This window comes from Fomitopsis serialis, assembly GCF_022376445.1.
Source record: "Fomitopsis serialis strain Sig1Antser10 chromosome Unknown B0H18scaffold_24, whole genome shotgun sequence".
Classification (NCBI taxonomy): domain Eukaryota; kingdom Fungi; phylum Basidiomycota; class Agaricomycetes; order Polyporales; family Fomitopsidaceae; genus Fomitopsis; species Fomitopsis serialis.
The window spans coordinates 430651-452428 of record NW_025954984.1 but is presented as its reverse complement, the minus strand read 5'-3'; the positions used below and the strand labels follow the sequence as shown (position 1 = coordinate 452428).

Below are 21778 nucleotides of genomic sequence, written 5' to 3'. Positions count from 1 at the left end.
CGAGTCCCGTAGCCGGGCCATCCTGCTGGCGAACGATACGCTTCCCGCTCCTAGGTCGTTCCCCGAGATCGACGAGTTGATGCGTTACCTCGACGAGGTCTTTCACCGCGATGGCAACCAGGGAGACATCCTAGGTTCGCCCTACCCTACGATCGCGTGGTCCGAGACCTTGGTACTGCTCGAACAAGTCAACCAGGCCGAGCGTCGTCCTCTCGCGAACCCGCAGTATCAGCGCGAGACGTTGATCCTGTCCGACTTCCGCCAGCTGCCCGACAACCTCGAGTCCATGGGTCGAGCGATTCACAACATCGCAGTCGACCAGCGCCGCACGCACGGCACCCTCGTCGGGTTGCTCGAAAACCTGCTCGAGCGCGTCAACACTGACCGTAGCTTCGACGCCGGTCCGTCTGTTCGTAGGGGTAGGGGTGGTGGTCATGGGTGTGGAGGTCGAGGCCATAGATACGAGAGTTGCCGAGGCCGTCACTAGTTAGTTTGACCTAGCCGTGTACTTGTCCGTAGTCCTACCAATGTAGTGACTCTTCTAAACCGTGTGACTTCGCCGCTAAGGGTTCCGAACATTGACGCTTGAGCTTCGAACATCGGGCGGTTCCCTCGAACGGACGGATAGCGCGTCGACCATACGGACTTGGTGTACTGTCGTACCGACCGTAAATCGCGTTTTCGGTGGGTAGGTGAGCTAAGGGCTCATCAACGGTGCCCTCGCTTGATAGGCTTTTCGCACAAGCCCGAGTTCTGCATCGGCGCTATTCGAGTCGCGAAGCATACCACCGTGCGCGTCATGGCCAGAAGGCGCGAGACAGCGACACCACAATACCTGTGGGTCGCCCATGGAGTGCACCTAGTGAAAGTTCGTCAGCAAACATCGACAACAGCAGTAGTAATGCCACCCGACCATCACAGGACAGCGCAGACTCACGAGATGCCTTCGAAGGCGATGAATGCCTTGCCGACTCATGCATGTTGATACACGATGGGCTCTTGTCCCGCATTGTCACACAGTCGGTTGCTGAGGGAGAGATAGGGCGTGTCTGGGAAGGGCTCAAGGTTAGTCTCGTATTGATCGCAACAGACTCGGAGTGACTTGCGGGCTTACTCGTTCGACCACTTTAGCGGATGCTGTTCAGCTTCGCAGGTTCATCACACCACAAATATGCGACGTACCTCTTGGAGATGGTCTGCAACCTGGAGCTCGAGTCAAGCCCTGCACTCCGTGAATTCTTCCTGCGGAACTGGCTCGTCAACCCATCCGGAAAGCAAGGCCATTACCAGGCCGGAGACCTGCTACAAGAGCATTACAACCGTGAGCTCGAGTCATTCATAGGACGTAACGACATACCGTGGGATTCCGACTTCATGCGCAAAGTTGTTTCGCCAAATGTCATTCACTTCCTTGACCTCAAAAATCAATGGCGAGAAGGCGTCGGGCTCGCACCACGACGCAGCAATCATCCCGAACCGCACAGCAACCCCGAGGTGAAGATCCTGCTGCAGTCGTACAAGGACACCGACTCTGGCGCCGACCTGCATCGCTTCCGTGCTGGTCGGCGCTATGGTACGCAAGCAAAGGAAACCGACGTTTTTGGGCATGGTGTTGCCCAGATGCTTAATGGGAAGCTCGCAGAATTTGTTAGTAAAACTGCGCATACTCAGGCTCGACATACCAACGAACACGGCGCCGGAGGCCCTGAGCCTATCGACTCTGAGGCAGTCACGCCAGGTGATGACGAAGCACACAGAGGGGAACAGTCAGACATACCAGATGTGGCACATGATGCTGAAGACGACTCAGTATATGACGGTGAAGGCGAGGATGGTATGGCAGACGGGCGAGTGGATGTCAGTGATGGAATGCATGTCATTCTCGCAGACGAGCATGTCACTATTGCAGACCTAGAGCAAGAGTATGATAATGAGGAACTAAGCGGTGATGAAGACGGATACAGTAGTACTTAGACAACTTACCTATTTTCCTGTCTTTCTCCGAGTATTGCGCGCAACCGAAGACCCGCCTACACTTCCCCCGCGCTTCCGCTTCGCACTTGTCGAAGCATGTGGATGAGCTTCATGAGATGAACCTTGGAAATCGATCTGTCCGTAGAATTGGCCGGGACGAATCTCCTCGAGTAATCTGTATCCAATAAGCCCACTATGCAACGACATCAGGAAAAAAAAGGATTGCCATATGACACAACATAGCCTACATAGTGTCCATGGCACCGTTGCATACCCCCCCTCTCTGTAGTCCGTGATAGCTCTGGCATGTGGCCCTGTAGCAGCCTGTAGCAACCTATAGCACCATGCCTGGAGTTTGTAGTACACCATAACCATGCCATCGACAGTTGTAGTACACCATAATCATGCCATAGACATCAACCGAAATTTCAGATTAACCACTACACCATCTCATACAGAACTGTGTACACGATATATATCCATTGCAAATTATAGTATACATCAAGTTGTACGCAACATACCAGGTATACTATTAGCTCTCTACAAACTCCGTACAGTCGTTGACTCGTATACCAATTGGTCGTTACCTTAACGAGCACCCCGAGTCAACGAGGTATGCAAGCAAACACTATAGCAACAAGCAGTCAGTAGGTTAGACATTAAACAAATGATGGAACCTTGCATTGCTCGGCCACGAACATGCGCAGCCGCAGCTGTCGAAGACGGCTGCGGAAGACAATGCGGCCGGACTTGCAACGAGATGATAACTAACTAGCATGTCGTGTTATGGGCCAGTGGAGACGGAGGAGTGGGGACGACATACGTTCACGCAAGACATTGCAGGTGGATTGGGGTGGTCAACTTGATCACCAAGTATCACTCGAGGCCACCTGTTGAGCTGCATGTACGAATAGATGAGAGCGTAATATGCGAACATGTAGGTGCATGCTCACCGTGCGACTGAGCACGCTTGCAGTTGTACAAGCGGATATTGTCGAGTACGGTATCCATGGTGTAAGAGAGGAGGTTGACGTCGCGTGTCGTTTCGTAGATGTGCACTATCACGTCCAAACGTCGCGACTCAAGGGCAATGCCTATTGCCTGTGAAGAATATAGGTCAGGTAAATGTACGTTATGGCGTAGGGGCTTCACCGACCTGCTTGAACCCCCGTCTGAGATACAGCGCGTGAAAATACCCTCGATTATGCCTTGAAGCCTAAGGTCAACCTTTTCCTCCCCAGCTTACTCCGCCGATCGTGCACTAATGTAACAGTCGATACCCTTCGCTGAGATCGCAGAGCCTTTCAGCTTCACGTAGAGCAGTAATTAAGTTAATTACTCACTGATCACGGTCTCGACGCATTCGCCTACGCCAGCAGTGGCCGCGTGTGCCTCAAATGCGCTCCCCGCCGCAAGTGCGAACGAAAGAGCTTCGTCATACTCTCCTAGGTAATAGTAGAGTAGCACACAGAATCATCGGCGAACAAGGCGTCCCGAAGACAACTGTCAGGCGCGAGCACACTGTTGTGATTTGGAAGCTTACATACATAGCGGCGCTTCCGACAACGCACTGATGTACTACTCGTCGTCGTCGTCTCGCTGTCATACTGGGTGTCGTCTCGCTGTCATCCATTAGCCCCACCCGTCAGTGTATAGAACATCTCGGCCTGCCGACGTGGCATGCGTACTCACCATTAAGATTAGAATATAGGCGCGGCTGCGAGTAACGTGAAGCAGGTGAGCAAGGAGGTGAGAGCAAGGAGGAAGGACGACGCGCAAGACTCGTCGCCGGAGCGGAAGTCCCAAGCGCCGGTTCTGAAGTTTCCCACGCATTCGCGGCTCGCTAGCCCTCCGAGTCTGCTGCCTCTGCTGCTAAGTCTCCAACCGCTATGCCAGCCCGACCGCACCTCAAGTCGCTCGCAACGGCGAACCGGGTCATGCCCCTATCTCTGGTAACATGCAAGTGTACCGGCCAAGTTCACACAAAACAGGACTCACGCAAAACAGGACTCACGCGACGCGCGTGCGTGACTGGTGATCAAACCGAACATGACGAGCCTAGGACGAGGAGGGTAGTGTAAGGCGATGCGAAGGACAAGGACGAGAACGAGGAAGGCCATGGCAAGGGCAAGCGAGGCGGGCACAATGGCTCGCAAGGCTAAGGTACGTTCTTGTGAACACGTCTATCGTCACGCCCGTTTGGCCAACCACTGGCGGCACTCGCACGCGCCGCATAGTTTGCCCGTCCGCCTGTCTTTTCGTTCGCTCACTCAGTGCTGATCTGTCTTCCGCGCCTGCGCGTCCACTCGCCCGCCCATTCGCGCCTCCACTTGCTCTCCCGTCCACTTGCTCGCCCGCTCACTCGCCCGCCCACTCGCTCGTGCATCGCTCATGAGTTCACTTCCAAGGTATGCCATGCTCGGGTGGACCCGCGCTGCGTTCTCAATGCTTACCGTGTCGGTATCAGTGCCATGACTTCGACTCGCGTCGCCCGTGCCCAGCCAGCTCGACCTGCTCATCTGGAAGAACTCGAACGTGAGGGACGCCGGCCGCTGGCTCGACGTGAAGGGCCTCGCTGCGCAGGCGAGGGAAGGAGTACCACGAGAGCTCGAAGGTCGACTTCGGCTTCGGGCTCGTCAGCAAGGGCACGGACAGCCCGTACCTTCCCTTCGGCGCAGGCAGGCATCAGTGCGTACCACCTCCTACCCCTCACCGCGTGGTCCGTGCGCAGCGCCGCGTAGGCCACGACCCGCCGCACTGCTACGTCCACATATACCCCGACGACCTCTCGGCGTCGCCGCTCGCTCGCGCATGGATGCCCTCACTGCCCATGACCGAGCCTGTCGCGCTCTTCGGGGCGCCGCCGCGCTCACTAGCAGAACGGCAAAGGCAGGCGGGCGGGCGAGATCAGGTGGCGGGCGAGAGCGGACAGGCGGGCGAGAAGCTGTGCGTGCGGGCGAGCGCGTGTTCCCGGGCAAGAACAGGCGGGCGAGTGGGCAGGAACGGACGAGCGGGTGATGAGCCGAGGGCGGGTAGACAAGTGGTTGAACAAGTGGGTGAGCGAGCAGGCCGGCGGGGTGAGTTAGCAGGATGGCAAGGATGGGGGCAAGGGAAGGCGGGCGGATCGGGCGAGGGAGAGCAGGCGAAGGAGGACGAGCGGGTGAGACAGGCGAAGGGGTAAGACTGGTTGGATTCATACAGTATTCGTAATACCTAGCAGCACCCCACCGTCATGGTCAATAAATCAAATTTCCACGTCTCATGCATTATAGCCCAGAGTCGTTATAGTGAACATAAATACTATTAGTATGCTTCGTGTAATATAGATAGAAGACATGAGTGTATCGTGCTATGGTGTGTGCTGCGAAGTCAATGAAGACTATACAGAGCTATGATGCACGAGCGCTCTGCTACATCATGCTATGGCGTCTACAGGGGCTATGTAGCACTGGCTGGCTGCAATGGGCCAGAAACTTTTTTCCTGATGGAGCTCCTCGCACTCTGAATGATTCACTCACCTTTCATGTCGCAGTCCTGCACGGAAGACATCATTTGCCACGAATGTTTCTAACTGCGCAGTTTCGAGTGGCTCCGGAGAAACTGACTGAGATCCGAGTCGCTGTACCGCCTCAGGCAACGCTCGCTGTACTGTCTCAGGCGGCGACAGTCCAAGTCGCTGTACCGCCTCGGGCGACACTCGCTGTACCGCCTCGGGCGATGCTTGCCGTACCGCCTTGGGTGACGCTCGCCGACCCGCCTCGGGCGACGCAAGTCGCCGTACAGCCTCAGTCGATGCTCGCCGTGCATGCGTCCTAAACATAACAGGTATGTGAGCACTCATGATGAGAGTATGGTGCTAGATTGTATGTACGATGTTTCGCACCCGAGTCCCTGGGCCAGCGAGATGTTGATGGCCCGACCTTGATCCCCATGTGAAGTGTTCTCGATCGCATTCAAAACTGGCCTTTCAGGGCGTGGACTGAGCTCCTGCGACATCTGGATCTCGTTCTCGGAGTTGATGATCCCATCTCCGTCAATATGAGGCTCCTCACCGACTCGCTCGTCGTCAATGAGCAAGTTGCGTATCGCGCGTTCGCGATCTTCGTCCTTCGCCATTGTCTCGAAGACACTGCGTAGCTCGACAATGACCTCCCAGATCTTGTCGCATTGTCGCTCGACATAGGAGTTGCCGGCGATCAGATGGGCGAGATCTTGCTGTGTATGGAGAGTCTTGAACGACTCGAGTATGCTTGTAATTACAGGGTCTGGGAGGTACAGGACGGCAGGAAAGAGGGTCGCCTCTAGAGCAGGCGCAGCAGTGTACAGATCCTCGCGTAGGGCACAGAGACGCGCCTTGCCCACAAGGACCATCGACTTGCTGAGCTTCGTGCCTTTCGGAGCAGGAGCTCACTTCTTCATACGGGTGGGCTGTAGCTGACCTTCTTCAGGGACGCACCCACTGCACTTGCACGCTGGCGGGGTTGGCAGGCGGGGGCGGCGTGAGCAAGTCTCGCAGGAGCAAGATGGGTCAGATGGGGGATTGTCGTAGAGCCGATTTTGCTCCGCTGCCTTGCAAGGCGCAAGGATCATCCTTGCCATATCCAGGCCCATCTTCGCAGGGACACGCTTCCCGTTTTCTGTCACCTTCTTGCCTTCTATCACTGCATGCGCGTGCTTGACTTCCGTCTTAGTCACGTACACAATGCCTCGTGCGTCCTTGATGGTCCCATCGCGGTTCAAACGCCCGAGCTTTTGACACTGCTCATCGACGCTCTCAGGCAGGACCAGTGTCACGACGTCTTCGACTCACGGGAGATTCACACCGACCATGAGCGTGTCGGTGGAGATGATGATCGAGCATCTGTTGGGTCCCGTGCTCTCCGAGAAGAGTCGAAGCGTCTCCGCATTGTATTCTGGCCAGTTGAGCGAGTTGTACCTACGGACGAAGGCGCGCATGTTGGCTGTTGGTGGGAGTAAGCGGCGAAGATACTTGATGACTCGAGAGCCGAGATTGATGGTCGGGCAGTATATGAGTGTTTTCCGCCCGCTCTTGACAGTCCACGCAAGGTCCGGGAAGACAGATCCACCAAGACCCGCTGTCAGAGTGCGGAAGATGATGCGGATGTCGGGGCGAAGGTTTGAACGCCGAAGGAAGTGGAATGCACCGTGCTTGAGCCCGAAAAACCGGCAAATCTCGGCTGTATCCTCGCCTGCGGCCAGCGACGCAGTGCAGAGAATGAGTGCAGTACGACTCGGCAGCCGTGCGAGAACATAGCTCAGCTGTTGGAAGCAAGGGCGGAACTGTGCACCCCAAGACTTGAGTAGGTGGACTTCGTCGACACCGAAGCCGCAGATCCTCCGTGAGAAAGCGGAGCTCTCGGCGAGCGACTGGAAACCTTTCGTCGATAGCATCTCCGGTGAGAGCAATAAGACAGCATAGCCGTTGTATGCTGATGTCCAGATGTTCCCGCCGCGCTTATGTGCATCCGTGGACGTTCGACCATTGATTACTAGGGCAGATATACCCAATTTACTAAAAGTTGTACTCTACTATAAACATTAGCAAGACAGATAATATATGTGTGACAGCCTGAATGTACCATTTCTTCCTCGAGGCTGATAGTGGGGAAACACATTATGAGGCAAGGATCGAGGGGGATGTTCTTCTTCGGAGGGCTGCACAGGTGAGGGTTCTTGATTAAAGCCTGAAGAGCTAGAATGTACATAGTAAAGAAGGCCGTCTTGCCCGAACCCGTAGCCAGTACGGCAAGCAAGTCGATGCCGTCCAGCGACTTCGCGACACCCTCGAGCTGATAGTCATGCGGATCAAAAGGAAGGAGAGGGCGGAGGATGCCACGTAGGTTGCGCAGACCCTCGGGAGTGCTAAAACGATAGGGGCTCGTGTCTCTCGACGTGTCCGATGGGGGCGTCAGCATGCAGTCTGCACTCTGTCTCGCGCGTACGCGCACTCAACGCGTCGCGTAGCGCGTTATTTGCCTCTATTATGACGCGCACATGACTCGGCCTTCTCCGAAAACCGCAGGCCCGCCAGATCGTCGCAAGTCGTACAAGACTAGTGCACTATGCTTCGGATCCCTGCTTCGCCACGCAGATCTTCCATATCCGGACAGCTTGAGAACTGGCCCACTGCCTTCGAACAAGGGCGTGGTATGTGAGATCAACTTCTGCGTAGCCACGTATCCCACCGCTCGCCTTTTGGTTTGTCGTGACTCAGCAGGTTCGGGGGGGTCATGTTGTTGACTAGAGCCCCATGCAGGCATTTAGCTTCACGCTGCCAGCACTCGTGTCCGCCATCCTGATCGTCAGTCTAGACCTCGCGATGCAGCGAATCTAGACTCGACAGCTAATTCCGTATCGTCAGACCCCGAGCGTGGAAGTACGCGCAGGCGGAGCGTCTCGGTCTTGGAATCTCTGGGGCGTTTCCATCAGGATTTTACCATGTCGACGAATGTCGAGGGCGAGCTAGACCGGGTTTTGTGGCCGAGGTCAGCCAGCCTGAGCAGAGGGTACGGATCGCTCGACGAGAAGGTCAGACAAAGGCCCGACGACCTCCGCCTGTGCACTTCTCGGGAAGGGGTCTAGCATTATGGAATTACTTAGCAGAGATTGAGCAATGACATCAGGAGTGAACTAAACACTAAAACACGCGGTCGGAAGCCAGCCCATGTAGCGTAAGGCGCATGTCTGCGATGTCAACATCACACAGTGTCTAGATCTCTGCTGGTAAATGATGTGTTTGCATAATGACTGGAAGTTGCCACACGGACGTTCCCCGCTTTCGAGACAGAGACAAGAGTTGACTTACACCGGGCGACAGATCAGCTTGTGGGTCTTCCAATCCGTCCTGTTGCAGGCCGGCGAGCAGTACTTCGCCCGCTTGCACTTCCCGCACAGGAGCAGTTTCGGCTTCCCGGGCCCACCACACGCAATGCACCTCTCCGCAGCAGCACCTGCAGGCGCCCCTTCACCGTCACCCGACGCGACATCTTGCATTTTCGAAGCCACGCTTCCTGCGCGTGCACGCACCTCTGTGACCCGCGCTCTCGCGGCCTTCCCAACAGCGATGACCGGCTCGAGGTACGACACCGCGAAGAGCGGGGAGATCGCCGCGCGCGTGGCCAACGGACGGAGGGCCCGCCACACCTCCACGGGGACGTCCGGCATGACGTCTGGAATCCCGAATCCGCGTCCACACCCGCAGAGCGGGATGGCGCCGGGCTCGACGGAGACGGGGATCCGACCGCTGGACGCGTATTCGCAGTTGGGGCCGTGCGCCCATGCTCGGCACCGCTCGACGACGGCAGGGAGAAGCTGCTTCCAGGCGACCGCTTCCGCAGGCGTGATGGGGATGGTCGGGATGACGGGAGACTTCGGAAGCAAGCGTATGGTTTCGTTGTGAGCAGCGGAGATGGCTTCGTCGAGCGGGACCACGGCGGCGTCCATGAGCAATGTGAAGGATGGGAGGTCGAGACGTAAGTGATGGACAAAGATCAGCAAGACTATCTCCCTCGTGTCCTGCTGGACGAGTCGAAATATCCTGACGCGGGACCCGGTATGTATGGGGCTGGAAAAGACCTTGATCATATCCTGTATGCTTTGCTTCAGACCGACCAGCGCGGAAGAAGCGGGAATGGAGGACGGATCCAGCTTTTGCGCGATGTCGAGTTCACGCTCGGAGAACTGCAGGGTGGCGTGCAAAGCCACCCAGTCAGGGTCTATCTTCTTGTTCAAGTCAATCGCGGGTGCTATGTCCAGGTTGACATGATGAACGTTCCAAGGGGTCAGTCCTCCCGTCTTGATGATCGGGAATATATTCCCTGGCAAGGTCTGGCTTGTACCCTTCGGCGGATAGAAAGGTGGCACGATGACCTGAGTTCCGACGTCAAGTCCTGATACCTTCGTAATGCAACGACCGGCTTACCTCTACATACAACGACTTCCGCGCAACACGCAACCTGTGTTCGCTCCCGCGAACGGGGAACGGAAACTGAGCGTATCCGCGCTGATCGCCAACAGCCACCTCTATCGTGCACGCTGCCGTCTGTTTCGCGGTGATCGGAAGTGAGGGCGCGACCGGCGCTGAGAAACCTATCGCAGCTAGGTCGAGCTTGAGCGTCATCGCGGCAATGCATTTGAACGTGTCGTCCATCTTGATCGTAACGCGGTTCACGGACGGCGCACGAGCGTGCGGCACCTGGCGCAGAACCTCAGAGGCGCGGGGGTCCGTGAAAGTGCCTGGCCTCTGTTTAGTGACACAGACGTGCGTTTTGTCAGTCAAAGGCGCAGAGAAGATCTCCAGAAAGGGACCGAGCTTCGGCTGTAAACAAAAAGTGACGGGCGGGGTGGCCTTGAAGGCGAACATCACCTTTGTGCCCGGCAATGTGAGCAGCCACGCGGGCACCAGGAAAGATAAGACTAGCGAGGGCGCGTCCTTGACGTCTCGTTCATCCGGTACGACGACGGCAGCAGAAGGGGAATTGGGTGACCTTTCCACTCGCCCTGGCATAGCGTGCATATTACAGGCGAACACGTTGTCGTGGTCGAGCGACGAGAGTAAGTGACACAGCAATGGCATCGACCCCAGGTTCTTCGTGTCGTCGAATATTTTCAGGCGGCGTTGCGGGACAGTGAGGAGGACGCAGACAACAGGAGGGATATCGTCCCACCCGCGGAACACCTCCAAGTCACCCTTTGCGACGACAGACCTCCACATCGGGGAGAGGGGCGTCGTCGTGGCGACGCCGTGGAGATGGAGCTGCAAACAAAAATCTTGGTAGTTATTCAAGTTCACGAGACGCGTGCGGTCTTCCTGCACCAGCCTGTGCAGCACGTCGAATGCTGTCTCCCAACCACCGACGCCAGGGACGACGCGAGACGTTGCCAGGCGCACCAGCTGAGCGAAGCTGGCGCGGTCGTGGTGCTGCTGTGCCATTACCTTGTGCAGACTTCGCAGACCTGGGTTGCGAAGAGCTTCGACGATCTTTTCGTCGGCGCACATCTGATCATAGACGTTGTAGAGCACGGCACCGAGCTCAGCGGAATCGAAAACGACTGGCTGGTCGTGGCAGCCCTGCGCATCGCTAGCGGAGGGGGAACACCAGGCAATGCGCTCGTGGAACTGCTTGCTAGCTTCGGCGTTAAACAGCAACTCGTGGACGTTCGAGTGGGTGTTGAATCCCGATAAGTACGTGCGCGGTGCGAGTCCAACGAGCAGAGAGATGGTCGAGACGTCCCCGCACAAGCGGCCAAGCAATGCCGCTGTCGCGTCTTCCCTATCAGGCAGTAACGTCTCCGTGTACAAGACGGACGTGGAGAGAGACTTGAGTAAAGGCTTTGTTGTGGCGAGGAGATTGATCAATCCAATATGGTCCATTAGATTCGATGTGTCGATGACATCAAAGGCGTGAGATGGGGATTGGCCGTCAAGTTCGAGAGCGTGACCAGAGAAAGCGGACGTGAACAGGCGTGCGGGGATGCCTTGCGAGTTGCTGTCTAATGCTTTGCAAAAGCTTAGTACATCGCCGACGCAGAAGCGAATGATGAGACTGCCGTGCGACGAGGCGACAGCCGCCTTGAACGCCTCACACCATGACCTAAATTGGCCCTTTACGACGTCCATAGAGGTAGGGGCTTGAGTGCCTTGGCCATCGCGGAGAACAGGAGCGAAGGCTGAGTGAGATGGAACGTTTGTGGAGGGAAAGTGCCGTAGTGGGGGACGAACGTCTCGCCGTATATGTTATACACGAACGAGGGATTGAGCTTCCTCGCGCTAGCGATGTCTTGTGCAGCGGAGAATGTAGTGCCCGTCCTCCAGTATTGCTCGAAAGGACATTCATCGGCTTCATAGCTTCGGACCAGAGCATGCCGGCCGAACGACTAACCGACAAGATAACTTTCCATTTGCCCAACACTTCTTTTGTCAATTTCTTCTGCTCAGCGTGTAGGTGGTCGAGCCGAGCTCGAGGGATTGTGGAGAACGCAGCATAGAGCTTCCAGTGGCGGTGCATCTCTGCCAGCGTGTGGCTGTTGCACATCTTGAGATAGGCCCCGAACTCCGATTTCTGCCAGCTCTGCATCGACTCGGACGCGGATGCGAGAAGACGACAATGGGATTCGAGCAACTGGTAGCTCCGATCATCGAGATAGAAGTGATAGAAGATGTTCCAAACGTCGTCCAGAGGCTTGCCGGAACCCACAAGGGTGTACAAGAGGATGTTGCGAGCTAGGAACGTTGATTGAGCGGGCATTTTGATCATACTTAGTCTGAGACACTTACCGAGGATAGCTGGCTCAATGTCGCAGCAAGTGAAATCGAGTCTCCGTGCACCGTCTGCCAGATTCTTTAGTAGTGGTATGACAAAAATGTATCTTCTGCACCTACCAGCTCGCGAACGTAAGTCTGCATAGATGGTGTACAAGACGTTTCGAGCATCACCACATCCCAGTAAGAGCACGTCGGCCGCTTGCTCAACAGGAAGATCCTGCGTCAAGCAAATGGCTGAGGTGTTTCCGATAGGGTAGAAGTAGTATTTGAAGGGCCAGCTCAATGGGTGTGACATGGTCAGAATGACGGGGGCTCTACATTGAAGCAGCTCCTGACCTGTATATATGTGAGACCCCAGGCTTCATCCACGAGGCCCAGTGGAAATGAAGCACGAGGCTGTCGCTTCTGCGACGTTCCAAAGCGCGAAAGGCAGGCCCACGAGGTACTGCTTGTGGATGCGGCGTGGCACCCACTGAAGCTCTCCTCGCATCCGCCACATGTCTGTCTGCAGATCAGTCGAAGAGAACTTGAATGCATTGCAGCAAGATCCCAGCGATATTCCCAGTGCAACGGCACCGCTCGTCCTCTACGGTCCTTTGCCATTGATGCATGGCGATTAATAGGACCGAGCCGACCAGGTAGCACCGCTCGAATGTCACGGCCTGTGCCATGGAAGATCGACTCACGAACCTTTCCTCAAGCTTTCCTTATGCGGATCCAGGGGCCTGCCCTAAGTTTCCCACGCCCTCGCCTCATAACTGCGTCTCGCGTGAACTTTCTTTTCTTCGTGCGGCGACACGGCCATATTTTCCCCATGTTGCTCATGACTGCGGCACCCCACGCAGACGTTTGAGTGTCAGGCTGTGTCAAGAGAAGCGGACGTCTTAGAACCTTATGCCTTCTACGCAAAATGCCAAGTTCTTCGCGGGATTCGGCATTGCAATGGTCGGAGGATGGGTCGGTGGTTCGTACATTATCCCAATGTGTTCGTAAGATGTTGTATCGCTGTCCCTAGCTTCGCTTTTCTAGTAATCAAACCTTGCAATGCATGGATTTCGTATGTTTTAGCTAGTCCACGAATAGAATGCGTTCGCGTCCTAATTTATCTGGACGCATTGAACTAGTATTGTTTCATTGATTATTCTAGTCCACTACATACCAGCGTTGACATCTAAGGATGGAGCGGGGGAGGACATCGATCATGGGGCTATCAGGGATGCGGAAAGCAACGAGTCGCGTGTGCCCGGGCAGGGAGTAATAGCAGTCAAGTACAAGGGCTGCGCAAGTAGAATAGCGAACAGGCCTTTTCGCTGTTCAGACATGATGGATTGTAATCCAGGGCTTCGACGTTCAAGTTGACAGGGATCGAGAGGTACTAGGCGTTTCCAAGACATGAAGGGAGAGGCTGACGTTCTTCAAAGCTTCGCGCGCTCGAAAATGTACGGCGAGAACTTGACAGACTTAACCTTGTCAACATCCGCCTTCGTGATCGACTTGCATTCGTGTGCGTGATTGTAACCGAGTCTACCCCGGCCGTCGATCAGGATTTGCGTTGACGAGAACACACACGCGACATACCTCGATCGGCCATCCTCCCCTCCGGCGCGATAGAACTCCGGACGACGGAGGAGGCTGCAGACGACCGCGCCGCCGAGACCTATGTTGTGAACAAGGCCGTATTTGCCCCTTCGGTCGGCACCGTCGAACAGTCCCGGTGCTTGCATGGGACCAGCCCCTGCATTGACAACGGATTTCAATGCGTTAGAAAGGCATACAATCAACGTGTATACTTACAATCTCGCAATTGCACTGCAGCCATGTCGAATCAGCATCATGGTAGTCCGTTGACGAAACACAAAACTTACTGGCGATGTAAAAGTGCATCCCGAGACCGGTCGCCCCAAGCGGGTGACCCTTCGCCTCCAAACCACCGCTCGGGTTCACAACGTATTTGCCACCATACTTCGCGCATGGTGTCAGCCCTCCGGAATAGAACATGACACTTTGACTTACGGTGCTGTCGCCCCTTTCAACAATCTTGTGAGCCTCACCACGACCGCACAGGCCCAAGGCCTCGTAAGCCACAAGCTTTGGTCGAGCAAATGATCACTCAAAGCACGGCACATCGCATGTAGAACACAAACCTCGTTCGCGGAGAAGCAATCGTGCAGCTCGATGACGCCGACTTGATCCCTGCCCTCGCCGTCCTCAAAGCCTGCCTTGCGGAAGACCTTGTCCGCACAATTCTTGGTCATAGCATAGCCCACGACCTCCATGGGGCTCTTACTCTCAAATGTCGATGGCTCGTCAGTACAGAGCGCCTGAGCTACGATCTCGATGGCCTGATTTTCGAGGCCATGCGCATGCACGAAGTCCTCGGAGGCGACAATGCAGCAGGCAGCTCCGTCCTATTCCACGCAGTCAGCAATCTGTGTGATTTGAATGTATAGTGCATTCACCGAAGTAGGACTGCACATGAGCATGGTCAACTGTTTGTTGATCTTCGGCGCCGCGAGCACTTGTCCTACACCCCAATATCTGCGGAATTGTGCATATGGGTTATGAATGGAATGCTTGTGGTTCTTGGCAGCTTAGATTGTCGTCAACTGGCAGCCCCCCAGCAAGATATGGGTTACGAACCTATCTGTGCAAGGTGCGTCAAAGTCGCACCGTACTTGTCCATGTATTCCTGCGCGGCGTTAGCAAACATCCTCGGCGCGATCGGCCCACGATTGATTCCGCTGCTCAAATTGTGTTCAGCTTCAATCGTTGCCTCGCCAAATGGCTTCATGGGAGGCGGGCGGTCGGGGAAATGTGTAGCGAGGCTGCCCGGAGCCATACGTTCGAAGCCCAGCGCCAGTGCGCACTCCACCATGCCAGAAGCCACTAGATTGTTCGCCTGGTACAGGGCAGTGCTTCCGGTCGTGCAGTTGTTGTTTACATTTGTGATAGGGATGCCGGTCATGCCAAGGTTGTAGAGCGCTCTCTGACAGCGTGTGGTGGTCAAGATTCATTAGGGTCACTCGAGGAACAGACTACGCACCTGGCCGGAAGTGGAATCTCCGTAGCAGTATCCCACGAAAGCAGTCTCTACTGCGTCATATGTAATGCCTGTGTTGCATATGCTGAGTGAGTGTTTAGAGCCTGCAGCGACACCAGGGCCGTCCAACCTGCATCGAGGAGCGCTTTGGTGGCAGCTTCCAAACCCATCTATGATAGTACGGAGTCCACTCAACGTGAGTCAGACTGCGTTCAAAAGAAGTTTTACCCACATCTTCAGGATTCCTCAATCCTCTGGGCTACGCAGAGATCAATTATAAGATCTCACAGAGCTTCAGATTCGGAGTGACCAGCGACTCACTTTCATGAACTTAGTGCTCGCTGCGCCGACGATGAAGCTACGTCTCGAATCTTTAGGTGACATAACTGAGGCAGAGAAGTGGAAAGTCTCAAGAGCGAATAAGGCGTACTCAGGAGCTGAAGTGGAAGACAGCTGAGAGCCAACGTGTGGTCGTCAATCTTGTTTAATATGCAACACTCTTGCTGCGGTGCTGTAGTGTCGTCGAAAAGAGCTAGTACTGCCGCCACTGATTTAGAGCAGCTGGTAATATGAGATATTCGTGGCGTGCACTGCGAGCCGATGACAGATGTAAGTCTGAATATCGCAGTGTGACGTACATCATGATACCGCAGCGTTCGTCACGTCCGAAATCCAGCATGCGATGCGATTTGCACGGTAAGTAGTCCGAGTCCGCTACGCGCGAGAATAACACCACTGGCAGGCGGCACCGGATCCATGTCCTGATTCGACCACTTGCTACTCGGCGCAAACTTTGTCGAGCGTTCCGGGTCCAAAGCTATGCTGACGGCTTGAGGCAGGCCGAAAGACTGGCGCGCGTCTTCGGCATTGCGTCTGCGTAAGTACAGAGGGAGAGGGAGGGCGCCCGAGTCGGCCCAGCCGCCGGACTCAACATAGGCGTCATCGCTTCGGATCCGACTTCAGCTTCCTCCTGGGGGTTTTGTATCCAAGTAAAATGGCAAATCGACGAGAGGGTCATTGACGGAGATAATCAGCAATGTAATCCTGGGCTCCGCTGAAGTTCTCACCGAAGATGAAGCTTTGAAGGTTCGCGTGTGTGGACGCGTCCGGGCCAGGAGCGTGACGCGCCAGAATAGGCAGGCCGGCTTTCCGCGTTTGGCAAGCGCGTGGTTGATCGCCGCCGTCCCGCGCTCAAGCTCCCCAGGTCACGGTCTTCGTAGTGTCAAGCAAGTGTCAAGGCTACTACTATGTGGCCTGAGAAAGCCAATGCAAGGTCATTCACTGGGAAACTGGAACACTGCAGGACCGTATCTTTGACGACCGGAAGAAAGCTCGTCGGCCCCTTCAAGGAGGCGCTCACAGCTTGAACTTGAACATATATCCAGACACTTCGAAGGCCAGCGAACTCGCAGAAGAGCCCGGGAAGAGCCTGTGAGCTGGTATCTAAGTAAGCATCGATTTCGTGACTTCATTCAACATGCTATACAGCGGTTATTGCAGCAAAGCGAGAATACTGTCTATCCCAGTTCTATCCCAATTCCATGTCAATTGGTAATGACTTACAAGCGTTGCGACAAGTAACTCGGCCGAGAATATAGCGATTATAGCGAGGCACCACCACATGTCTTGATAGTCTGCCCAGTGATGTACTCCGCTTCCTCTGAGGCAAGGAATGATACGAGTTTCGCTACGTCCTCAGGCTCTTGAATACGACCGAGCGCGATGTAGTCCTTCACACGTTTCGCCTTGGCCTCGCCAATGCTGACGCCCTCCTGCGTGACATCTTCGGTCAAACCAAAGGACAGTCAGAATGCAAATACATGGACTCACAATCTCTGCAAGTACCCTGTCGATTTGATCCCACATAGGCGTGTCGACGATGCCAGGGCCGTAGGCTACGGAAATGAGTGTAGATCAGACAATGACCGTGAACGACAGGTAGCTACGTACCATTGACACGGATACCATACTTCGCCCATTCTTTAGCTGCGCCTTCCGTGAAGCCACGAACCGCAAACTTTGTCGCGCTGTATGTTGCAAGGTTCTCTGACCCACCGCATGAGCTATCCGACAGTTGGTTTACGATAGATGTGAGGGCTTACCCATTGTACGGAACGACACTATTGAGCCTGCACCGAGGATTCGTCCACCGAACCCTTGCTTCACCATCTGCTTCGCTGAAGCGATGTGCGTATTCATGAGGCCGAGAACATTGAGCCGGACTTCGTTCTCAACGAACCTGACGCGATAGTCAGATACCGAACCAGGACCCACGATGTGAAAACCCGACTCACTCTGGCGTGCATTCTATCAGAGGCTTGACCTGCGATATACCAGCGTTGCGACACTGACAAAGAGGTTCGGCCCCAGCCTGTCCACGGTCTCCTCAACGGCAGCATAGATCTGTTTTGCCTCCCTCACGTCTAACACGATTGTGGGTGCGGTCAGTATAGTACGTCGAGAGTTAGTGTGGACCGCTTCACTGACCAGCGTAGACACCGACTGCCTTCCGGCCATAGGACTCGATCTCCTGGATGGTATCGTCCACCTTCGACTTCGCGGAAGGGATGTCTGCGATGGAGATGTCGTAGCCATCCCGCGCGAGTCGGCACGCGATGGCGCGCCCGATGCCCTGGCCAGCACCCGTCACGAAGGCGATACGACCCAGGGCGGCCTTCACAGGTAAGCCAACGACATGACGATGTAGTGGAACGGTCAACGGGTGGGTCGAAAGCACCGCGAAAGTGGGGGTGGACAGGAGCTGCGGTTGGCGATGATATGTCGACCATTTTATTTATATGACTGCGAATCGGAAACACTGGCCAAGTCCGAACCGAAGGTCCTTGTTCCCTGAGTCCCCGCGCATCATCCACATGAGCAGGGCGAGGATGCGTCCGAGAAGCGCTCACCTTCGAAGCGCAGCTTGATCGTTGATCTCAGTGACTGTCGTGACGAGGTGAGAGATCCGGGGTAACGCGCTTCCCCGTCTCGTCCGCTCTGGGTGTTCACGCGCGCCTCTGCATTCGTTGCAGCCTGGTATGTAACGTTGCGTGGAGCAATTGCAGGCACAGCGACAACTTCTCGTTCACACTCGTATCAGCCGACCCAGTAGAAACGTAACCAGGGTCTAGACTTACAATGTCAGTGAGAATTTGATGAGCACGTTGACGGGCTTCGAGCGTCTGGCATTGGGTCATATGCGTTTGCCTATGTTCCGTGCCTTGTCGTAGTCGGCGAATGCAGACACAACTGGTGGACGAGACCGTGAGCGACGCGAAATGCACAGCGGCTTCCGCTACAAGTGGACTCATCCTTGTACTTACAGTCTCAGCTGAATAGCTTCATCCTCCAGCGGTGGGTTGCCAGTGTCATTCGAGACACTTTTCACGTACAATGAGTGCCTGTTACTGAGATAGTATGAGTGAGATCGTGATGCGACCCGGAGATTGACCAACGCTCGATCACTTGCGCCGTATTCTAAGGCGAATCATCAAATGCATTGTTCATCCTACCGTTCAGTTTGGGGGCATAGGCGTAGGGCTGCTGGCCCATGATACCCGTGTTGTCTCAAATGCCACTCAGACGCGAGTTTGGGACTCGAGGTTAACAGCATCGTGTCGCGATGATAGATATTTCAAGCTGTCCTCACGGTGCGCGATTCTCGGCTCATGGGACTCGAACTGAGTGGAGGTCTTTTGTGGGGGCCTGTAGTCTATTGGATCATGTCGTTTGGAATGAGACTGAAGTGAAAAGCGTTCTCACCTGCTGCATAAAGCCTTGTTCGTTTCGTTTCGATCCTCGTACTTATCGGCGGGGTGGGGGCTGCAGCGAGGTGAGTATCTTGATCAAAGGCATCATCGTCTTCTACCATATCCTACTATACATGAACATCGTCAAAATGTCACACACAGCATATACAACAAGACAGGCAGTCGAACACGCGTATAGTACAACAAACTCACTAGTTCCCCAATCCTTGATACCAACGCTTGATCTCAAGTGAACACCGCGGGCGGGAGCCTCCGACCCTCATCTCCCCGATCTTCATCCGACCGGCGCCGCTTGCGGTTTTGCATGATGAGCGACTGCGGCTGAGTGAAGTATTTCTCAATGGGAGGCTTGCGCTGCCTCGGCTCTGGTCTGAACTGCTGTCCAGACGGCTGCCTGTTCGGAGGGGTGGCGTGATTATTCGAGGGGCTGGTAGGGTTCGAGTGCACAAGAGCGTCAATTGACATGGCTGTCCCGCTCGCCCTGCGCTCCCGCTGGCTGACAATCCACGGTGCCTTTTTGTACTGCGAAGTTAGTTAGATCAGGGGGCAGCGTGTGTGACACCGGACAGTCGCGCACCGTTTCGAGCTCCGGCTTTCCTCGCCACCGCGCGATGGCCTCGCAAAAACGAACAGCGGCGCGCTCGACTGCCTCTGCAGGGTACTGCCACTGAAGATCTTCCATGTGTGTCGCCAGGTCAGGCGTCGATGGTGGAACGTCATAGAACTATTCATCTGCATGTTAGCGTAAGTCCGACGAGAACGAGCACAAGCGACTAACGCGCTGCAGCCGCTCCCTCATCTCGAGCTCGTACTCGAGCTCCGCACCCTCTCTCCGGGGTGCTCCGGACGCACCGTTGAGTAAATCCCTCAGTGACGGGAACAGCACACGCGCCGCCTCATCGAGGTCGGGGAGATCATCCGGGTCGAACTCCCCGAACTCGTCCTCCTCTTCCTCCTCTTCTTCGTCGGACTCAGCATTTTTCGCACCATTGGTAGCATCCCTTGACCTTGCAGCACTCTGTGGGCGAGCGCCTGGGTCTAGGTTCGTGCCCAAGCCGATACCTAGTAGCAGCTCGAGAGGTTCTGTGCCGCGCCACCCGGCTGTCATGTAGCCCTCGAAAACCGCACGGGTGACGAGACCAGCGAACAAGTAGTACCATTCGCGCGACGGACGCAGGGCATAGTAGTAGAACCCAGCCTCTGCGAGATTACGTTGTGTCAACGTTCGTGGAGATGTCTGTGGGGATGTCGGGGGACGTCCAGTTTGCGAAGGCCCCGCCGTGGATGACCCGGCACCCGCAGCTCCCTCCTCGTCCCGCCGGCTGTCACCCCCATCCACCGATGCTCTGTCTTCCGTCGCCTCTCTTCCAAGCTCCATTGCTACGAGCGCACTGAGCCGCATGAAACGCACGATCAGCTCTGCGAGCTTTGTGTTGAACATTTGTGGCGTGCCATCCTCGTTGTTGGTTGCATAGACTGCCTCGCGAGCGTCCGTCGGCCGTCGCAGAAGCGTACCCTGTTCACCCGGCCGCGCCAATCCGGAGCCTATCCCACTACCGTCCAGCCACCCTGTCACCCCACCTACAAGCCCATTGCTCCCGGGTACGCCGCTGGGGGGCGCATCGCCAGGACTGCTGCCCGTTGTAGATCCTGCTCGTCCCTGGGTGCCGCGTGTTCGGTTCTGGCCCATGCGAGGAGGCGGGGCTTTCGCTTCTACGCAGATCTCACAGCCCATGTGTAGATGTCGGGGACAGCGCAGGGAAGGTGGTGAATTCTGGGTATCGGGATCGGCGCCGATGTCATACAAGGAACGGATGTATTGATTGGGGACAAGCCTGCGGTAATCCGGGTTGGCACCAGATGAAATAGCATTTAGCGGTATGAGAGCAGACGGGAATGTGGAGACTGGCGGAGGGGCGGACGATGTAGAGCCGGAGGGGCGGACGTAGGGGGTGGGTGCTTTCCGAGAGAATAGGTCATTAATCACAGTGGCGACCGTCAGTCGCAGTCGGACGCCATTCGGTAGCTTATGTGGATGTCGCTGCGGTGCTTGGGGACGCAGCTGGGGAGAAGTAGGGGGATCGAGCAGGTCGTCCGGGTGTATAGGTGGGAGTTCCGGAGGCTGGTCGAGCATAGACGTCGCTACCTTCTCTACGCCTTCCGCCCGCTGTCTCAGCGAGCGGGCGAGCGTGAGGTCCTGCATATCAAATCGCTCGTCCTCCTCCTCGCCGTGAGTATGTCCAGGGCCGCCCGCCCGTGCCTGAAGATGGGTAACATCCTCACCGTCGCTGTACATCTCCTCTTCCTCCTCGTAATTCTCTGGACGCGCACGATGCGGATAGTTACTCGAGGTAGGCCCGCCTGTGCGGTCTGTCATGCCTAACTCCGCACGGGCTTGGGCAAACCGTGTACGAGCATGGACCCATAGAAGATGGTCAATGATCAGAGTCCTCGTTGACTTTTCGCGTGGAGGTATGGAGTGCAAATGGTGGGCATGCTTATGGGCAGGAGCCTTGAAGGGCGTGGGACCACCGCCTGTACTTGTGCTAGAGTTGGGGACGACGGCCCTGTGCATGACGGGTGAGGAGGACGGATGGCGCGCATAGTGGTCATTGTACGAGACGTTGTAGCCGAGGTGTGACATGCTGCCGTCGACGTTCTCGACGATGCAACCTGCGGCACTGCAGTGTGAAAGTCGGGGACGCGTGG

The 21778-nt window shown here is 55.8% G+C and overlaps 10 protein-coding genes across 10 annotated transcripts; 2 read left to right on the top strand and 8 right to left on the bottom strand.

Moving 5' to 3' along the window:
• Positions 1–915: 915 nt before the first annotated feature.
• On the top strand, positions 916–1332 carry B0H18DRAFT_843904 (uncharacterized protein; the record flags this gene model as incomplete). The annotated part of the gene is made up of 2 exons (XM_048039529.1): positions 916–1065; positions 1132–1332. Coding segments are annotated over 2 exons (351 nt in total), but the record flags the coding sequence as incomplete, so codon positions are not given.
• Positions 1333–2439: 1107 nt separating this feature from the next.
• Positions 2440–3469, top strand: B0H18DRAFT_1001181 (uncharacterized protein). Its single transcript, XM_048028283.1, has 3 exons — positions 2440–3075; positions 3131–3260; positions 3318–3469. Exons 1-2 carry the CDS (start codon positions 2902–2904, stop codon positions 3185–3187), a joined length of 231 nt encoding a protein of 76 aa, XP_047894822.1. The 5' UTR covers positions 2440–2901; the 3' UTR covers positions 3188–3260; positions 3318–3469.
• On the bottom strand, positions 3327–3708 carry B0H18DRAFT_257476 (uncharacterized protein). The gene has a single exon (XM_048037319.1). The coding sequence runs from the start codon at positions 3605–3607 to the stop codon at positions 3410–3412; it is 198 nt and encodes a 65-aa protein (XP_047894821.1). The 5' UTR covers positions 3608–3708; the 3' UTR covers positions 3327–3409.
• A 1372-nt stretch (positions 3709–5080) lies between these two features.
• B0H18DRAFT_1001168 (uncharacterized protein) lies at positions 5081–6575 on the bottom strand. Its single transcript, XM_048028282.1, has 2 exons — positions 5846–6575; positions 5081–5786 (listed from the first exon to the last, which is right to left on the bottom strand). The coding sequence occupies exons 1-2, from the start codon at positions 6343–6345 to the stop codon at positions 5489–5491; spliced, it is 798 nt and encodes a 265-aa protein (XP_047894820.1). The 5' UTR covers positions 6346–6575; the 3' UTR covers positions 5081–5488.
• B0H18DRAFT_1001167 (uncharacterized protein) lies at positions 6235–6575 on the bottom strand (the record flags this gene model as incomplete). The annotated part of the gene is made up of 1 exon (XM_048028281.1): positions 6235–6575. A coding segment is annotated over one exon (194 nt), but the record flags the coding sequence as incomplete, so codon positions are not given.
• On the bottom strand, positions 6576–6960 carry B0H18DRAFT_1001164 (uncharacterized protein). The gene is made up of 2 exons (XM_048028280.1): positions 6785–6960; positions 6576–6732 (listed from the first exon to the last, which is right to left on the bottom strand). Exons 1-2 carry the CDS (start codon positions 6928–6930, stop codon positions 6711–6713), a joined length of 168 nt encoding a protein of 55 aa, XP_047894818.1. The 5' UTR covers positions 6931–6960; the 3' UTR covers positions 6576–6710.
• Positions 6961–8796: 1836 nt separating this feature from the next.
• On the bottom strand, positions 8797–12554 carry B0H18DRAFT_1118073 (uncharacterized protein; the record flags this gene model as incomplete). Its single annotated transcript, XM_048033712.1, has 6 exons — positions 8797–9864; positions 9917–11540; positions 11606–11814; positions 11877–12217; positions 12272–12325; positions 12377–12554. The coding sequence occupies 6 exons, from the start codon at positions 12552–12554 to the stop codon at positions 8797–8799; spliced, it is 3474 nt and encodes a 1157-aa protein (XP_047894817.1).
• A 1120-nt stretch (positions 12555–13674) lies between these two features.
• On the bottom strand, positions 13675–15683 carry B0H18DRAFT_1118072 (thiolase-like protein; the record flags this gene model as incomplete). The annotated part of the gene is made up of 12 exons (XM_048033711.1): positions 13675–13783; positions 13838–13994; positions 14054–14068; positions 14125–14221; positions 14273–14347; positions 14404–14667; positions 14719–14849; positions 14900–15245; positions 15303–15370; positions 15430–15469; positions 15532–15558; positions 15621–15683. The coding sequence occupies 12 exons, from the start codon at positions 15681–15683 to the stop codon at positions 13675–13677; spliced, it is 1392 nt and encodes a 463-aa protein (XP_047894816.1).
• A 1217-nt stretch (positions 15684–16900) lies between these two features.
• Positions 16901–18496, bottom strand: B0H18DRAFT_1084557 (uncharacterized protein; the record flags this gene model as incomplete). Its single annotated transcript, XM_048031807.1, has 8 exons — positions 16901–17071; positions 17130–17194; positions 17250–17345; positions 17402–17538; positions 17594–17622; positions 17652–17722; positions 17787–17973; positions 18437–18496. 8 exons carry the CDS (start codon positions 18494–18496, stop codon positions 16901–16903), a joined length of 816 nt encoding a protein of 271 aa, XP_047894815.1.
• A 623-nt stretch (positions 18497–19119) lies between these two features.
• B0H18DRAFT_1001150 (uncharacterized protein) lies at positions 19120–21746 on the bottom strand. Its single transcript, XM_048028279.1, has 3 exons — positions 19848–21746; positions 19647–19793; positions 19120–19591 (listed from the first exon to the last, which is right to left on the bottom strand). Exons 1-3 carry the CDS (start codon positions 21711–21713, stop codon positions 19295–19297), a joined length of 2310 nt encoding a protein of 769 aa, XP_047894814.1. The 5' UTR covers positions 21714–21746; the 3' UTR covers positions 19120–19294.
• Positions 21747–21778: the final 32 nt, after the last annotated feature.

Coding starts and splice junctions, on each gene's coding strand:
- B0H18DRAFT_1001181 (XM_048028283.1), top strand. CDS start 2,902: ATGCGAACATGTAGGTGCATGCTCACCGTGCGACTGAGCACGCTTGCA. Junction 3,076..3,130: donor TCAAGGGCAATGCCTATTGC/CTGTGAAGAATA, acceptor GGCTTCACCGAC/CTGCTTGAACCCCCGTCTGA.
- B0H18DRAFT_257476 (XM_048037319.1), bottom strand. CDS start 3,607: ATGGATGACAGCGAGACGACACCCAGTATGACAGCGAGACGACGACGA.
- B0H18DRAFT_1001168 (XM_048028282.1), bottom strand. CDS start 6,345: ATGGTCCTTGTGGGCAAGGCGCGTCTCTGTGCCCTACGCGAGGATCTG. Junction 5,787..5,845: donor GGACTCGGGTGCGAAACATC/GTACATACAATC, acceptor TGTTATGTTTAG/GACGCATGCACGGCGAGCAT.
- B0H18DRAFT_1001164 (XM_048028280.1), bottom strand. CDS start 6,930: ATGCGCGCCTTCGTCCGTAGGTACAACTCGCTCAACTGGCCAGAATAC. Junction 6,733..6,784: donor ATGGTCGGTGTGAATCTCCC/GTGAGTCGAAGA, acceptor GTCGATGAGCAG/TGTCAAAAGCTCGGGCGTTT.
- B0H18DRAFT_1001150 (XM_048028279.1), bottom strand. CDS start 21,713: ATGTCACACCTCGGCTACAACGTCTCGTACAATGACCACTATGCGCGC. Junction 19,794..19,847: donor TGAGGGAGCGGCTGCAGCGC/GTTAGTCGCTTG, acceptor GCAGATGAATAG/TTCTATGACGTTCCACCATC. Junction 19,592..19,646: donor GAAAGCCGGAGCTCGAAACG/GTGCGCGACTGT, acceptor CTAACTTCGCAG/TACAAAAAGGCACCGTGGAT.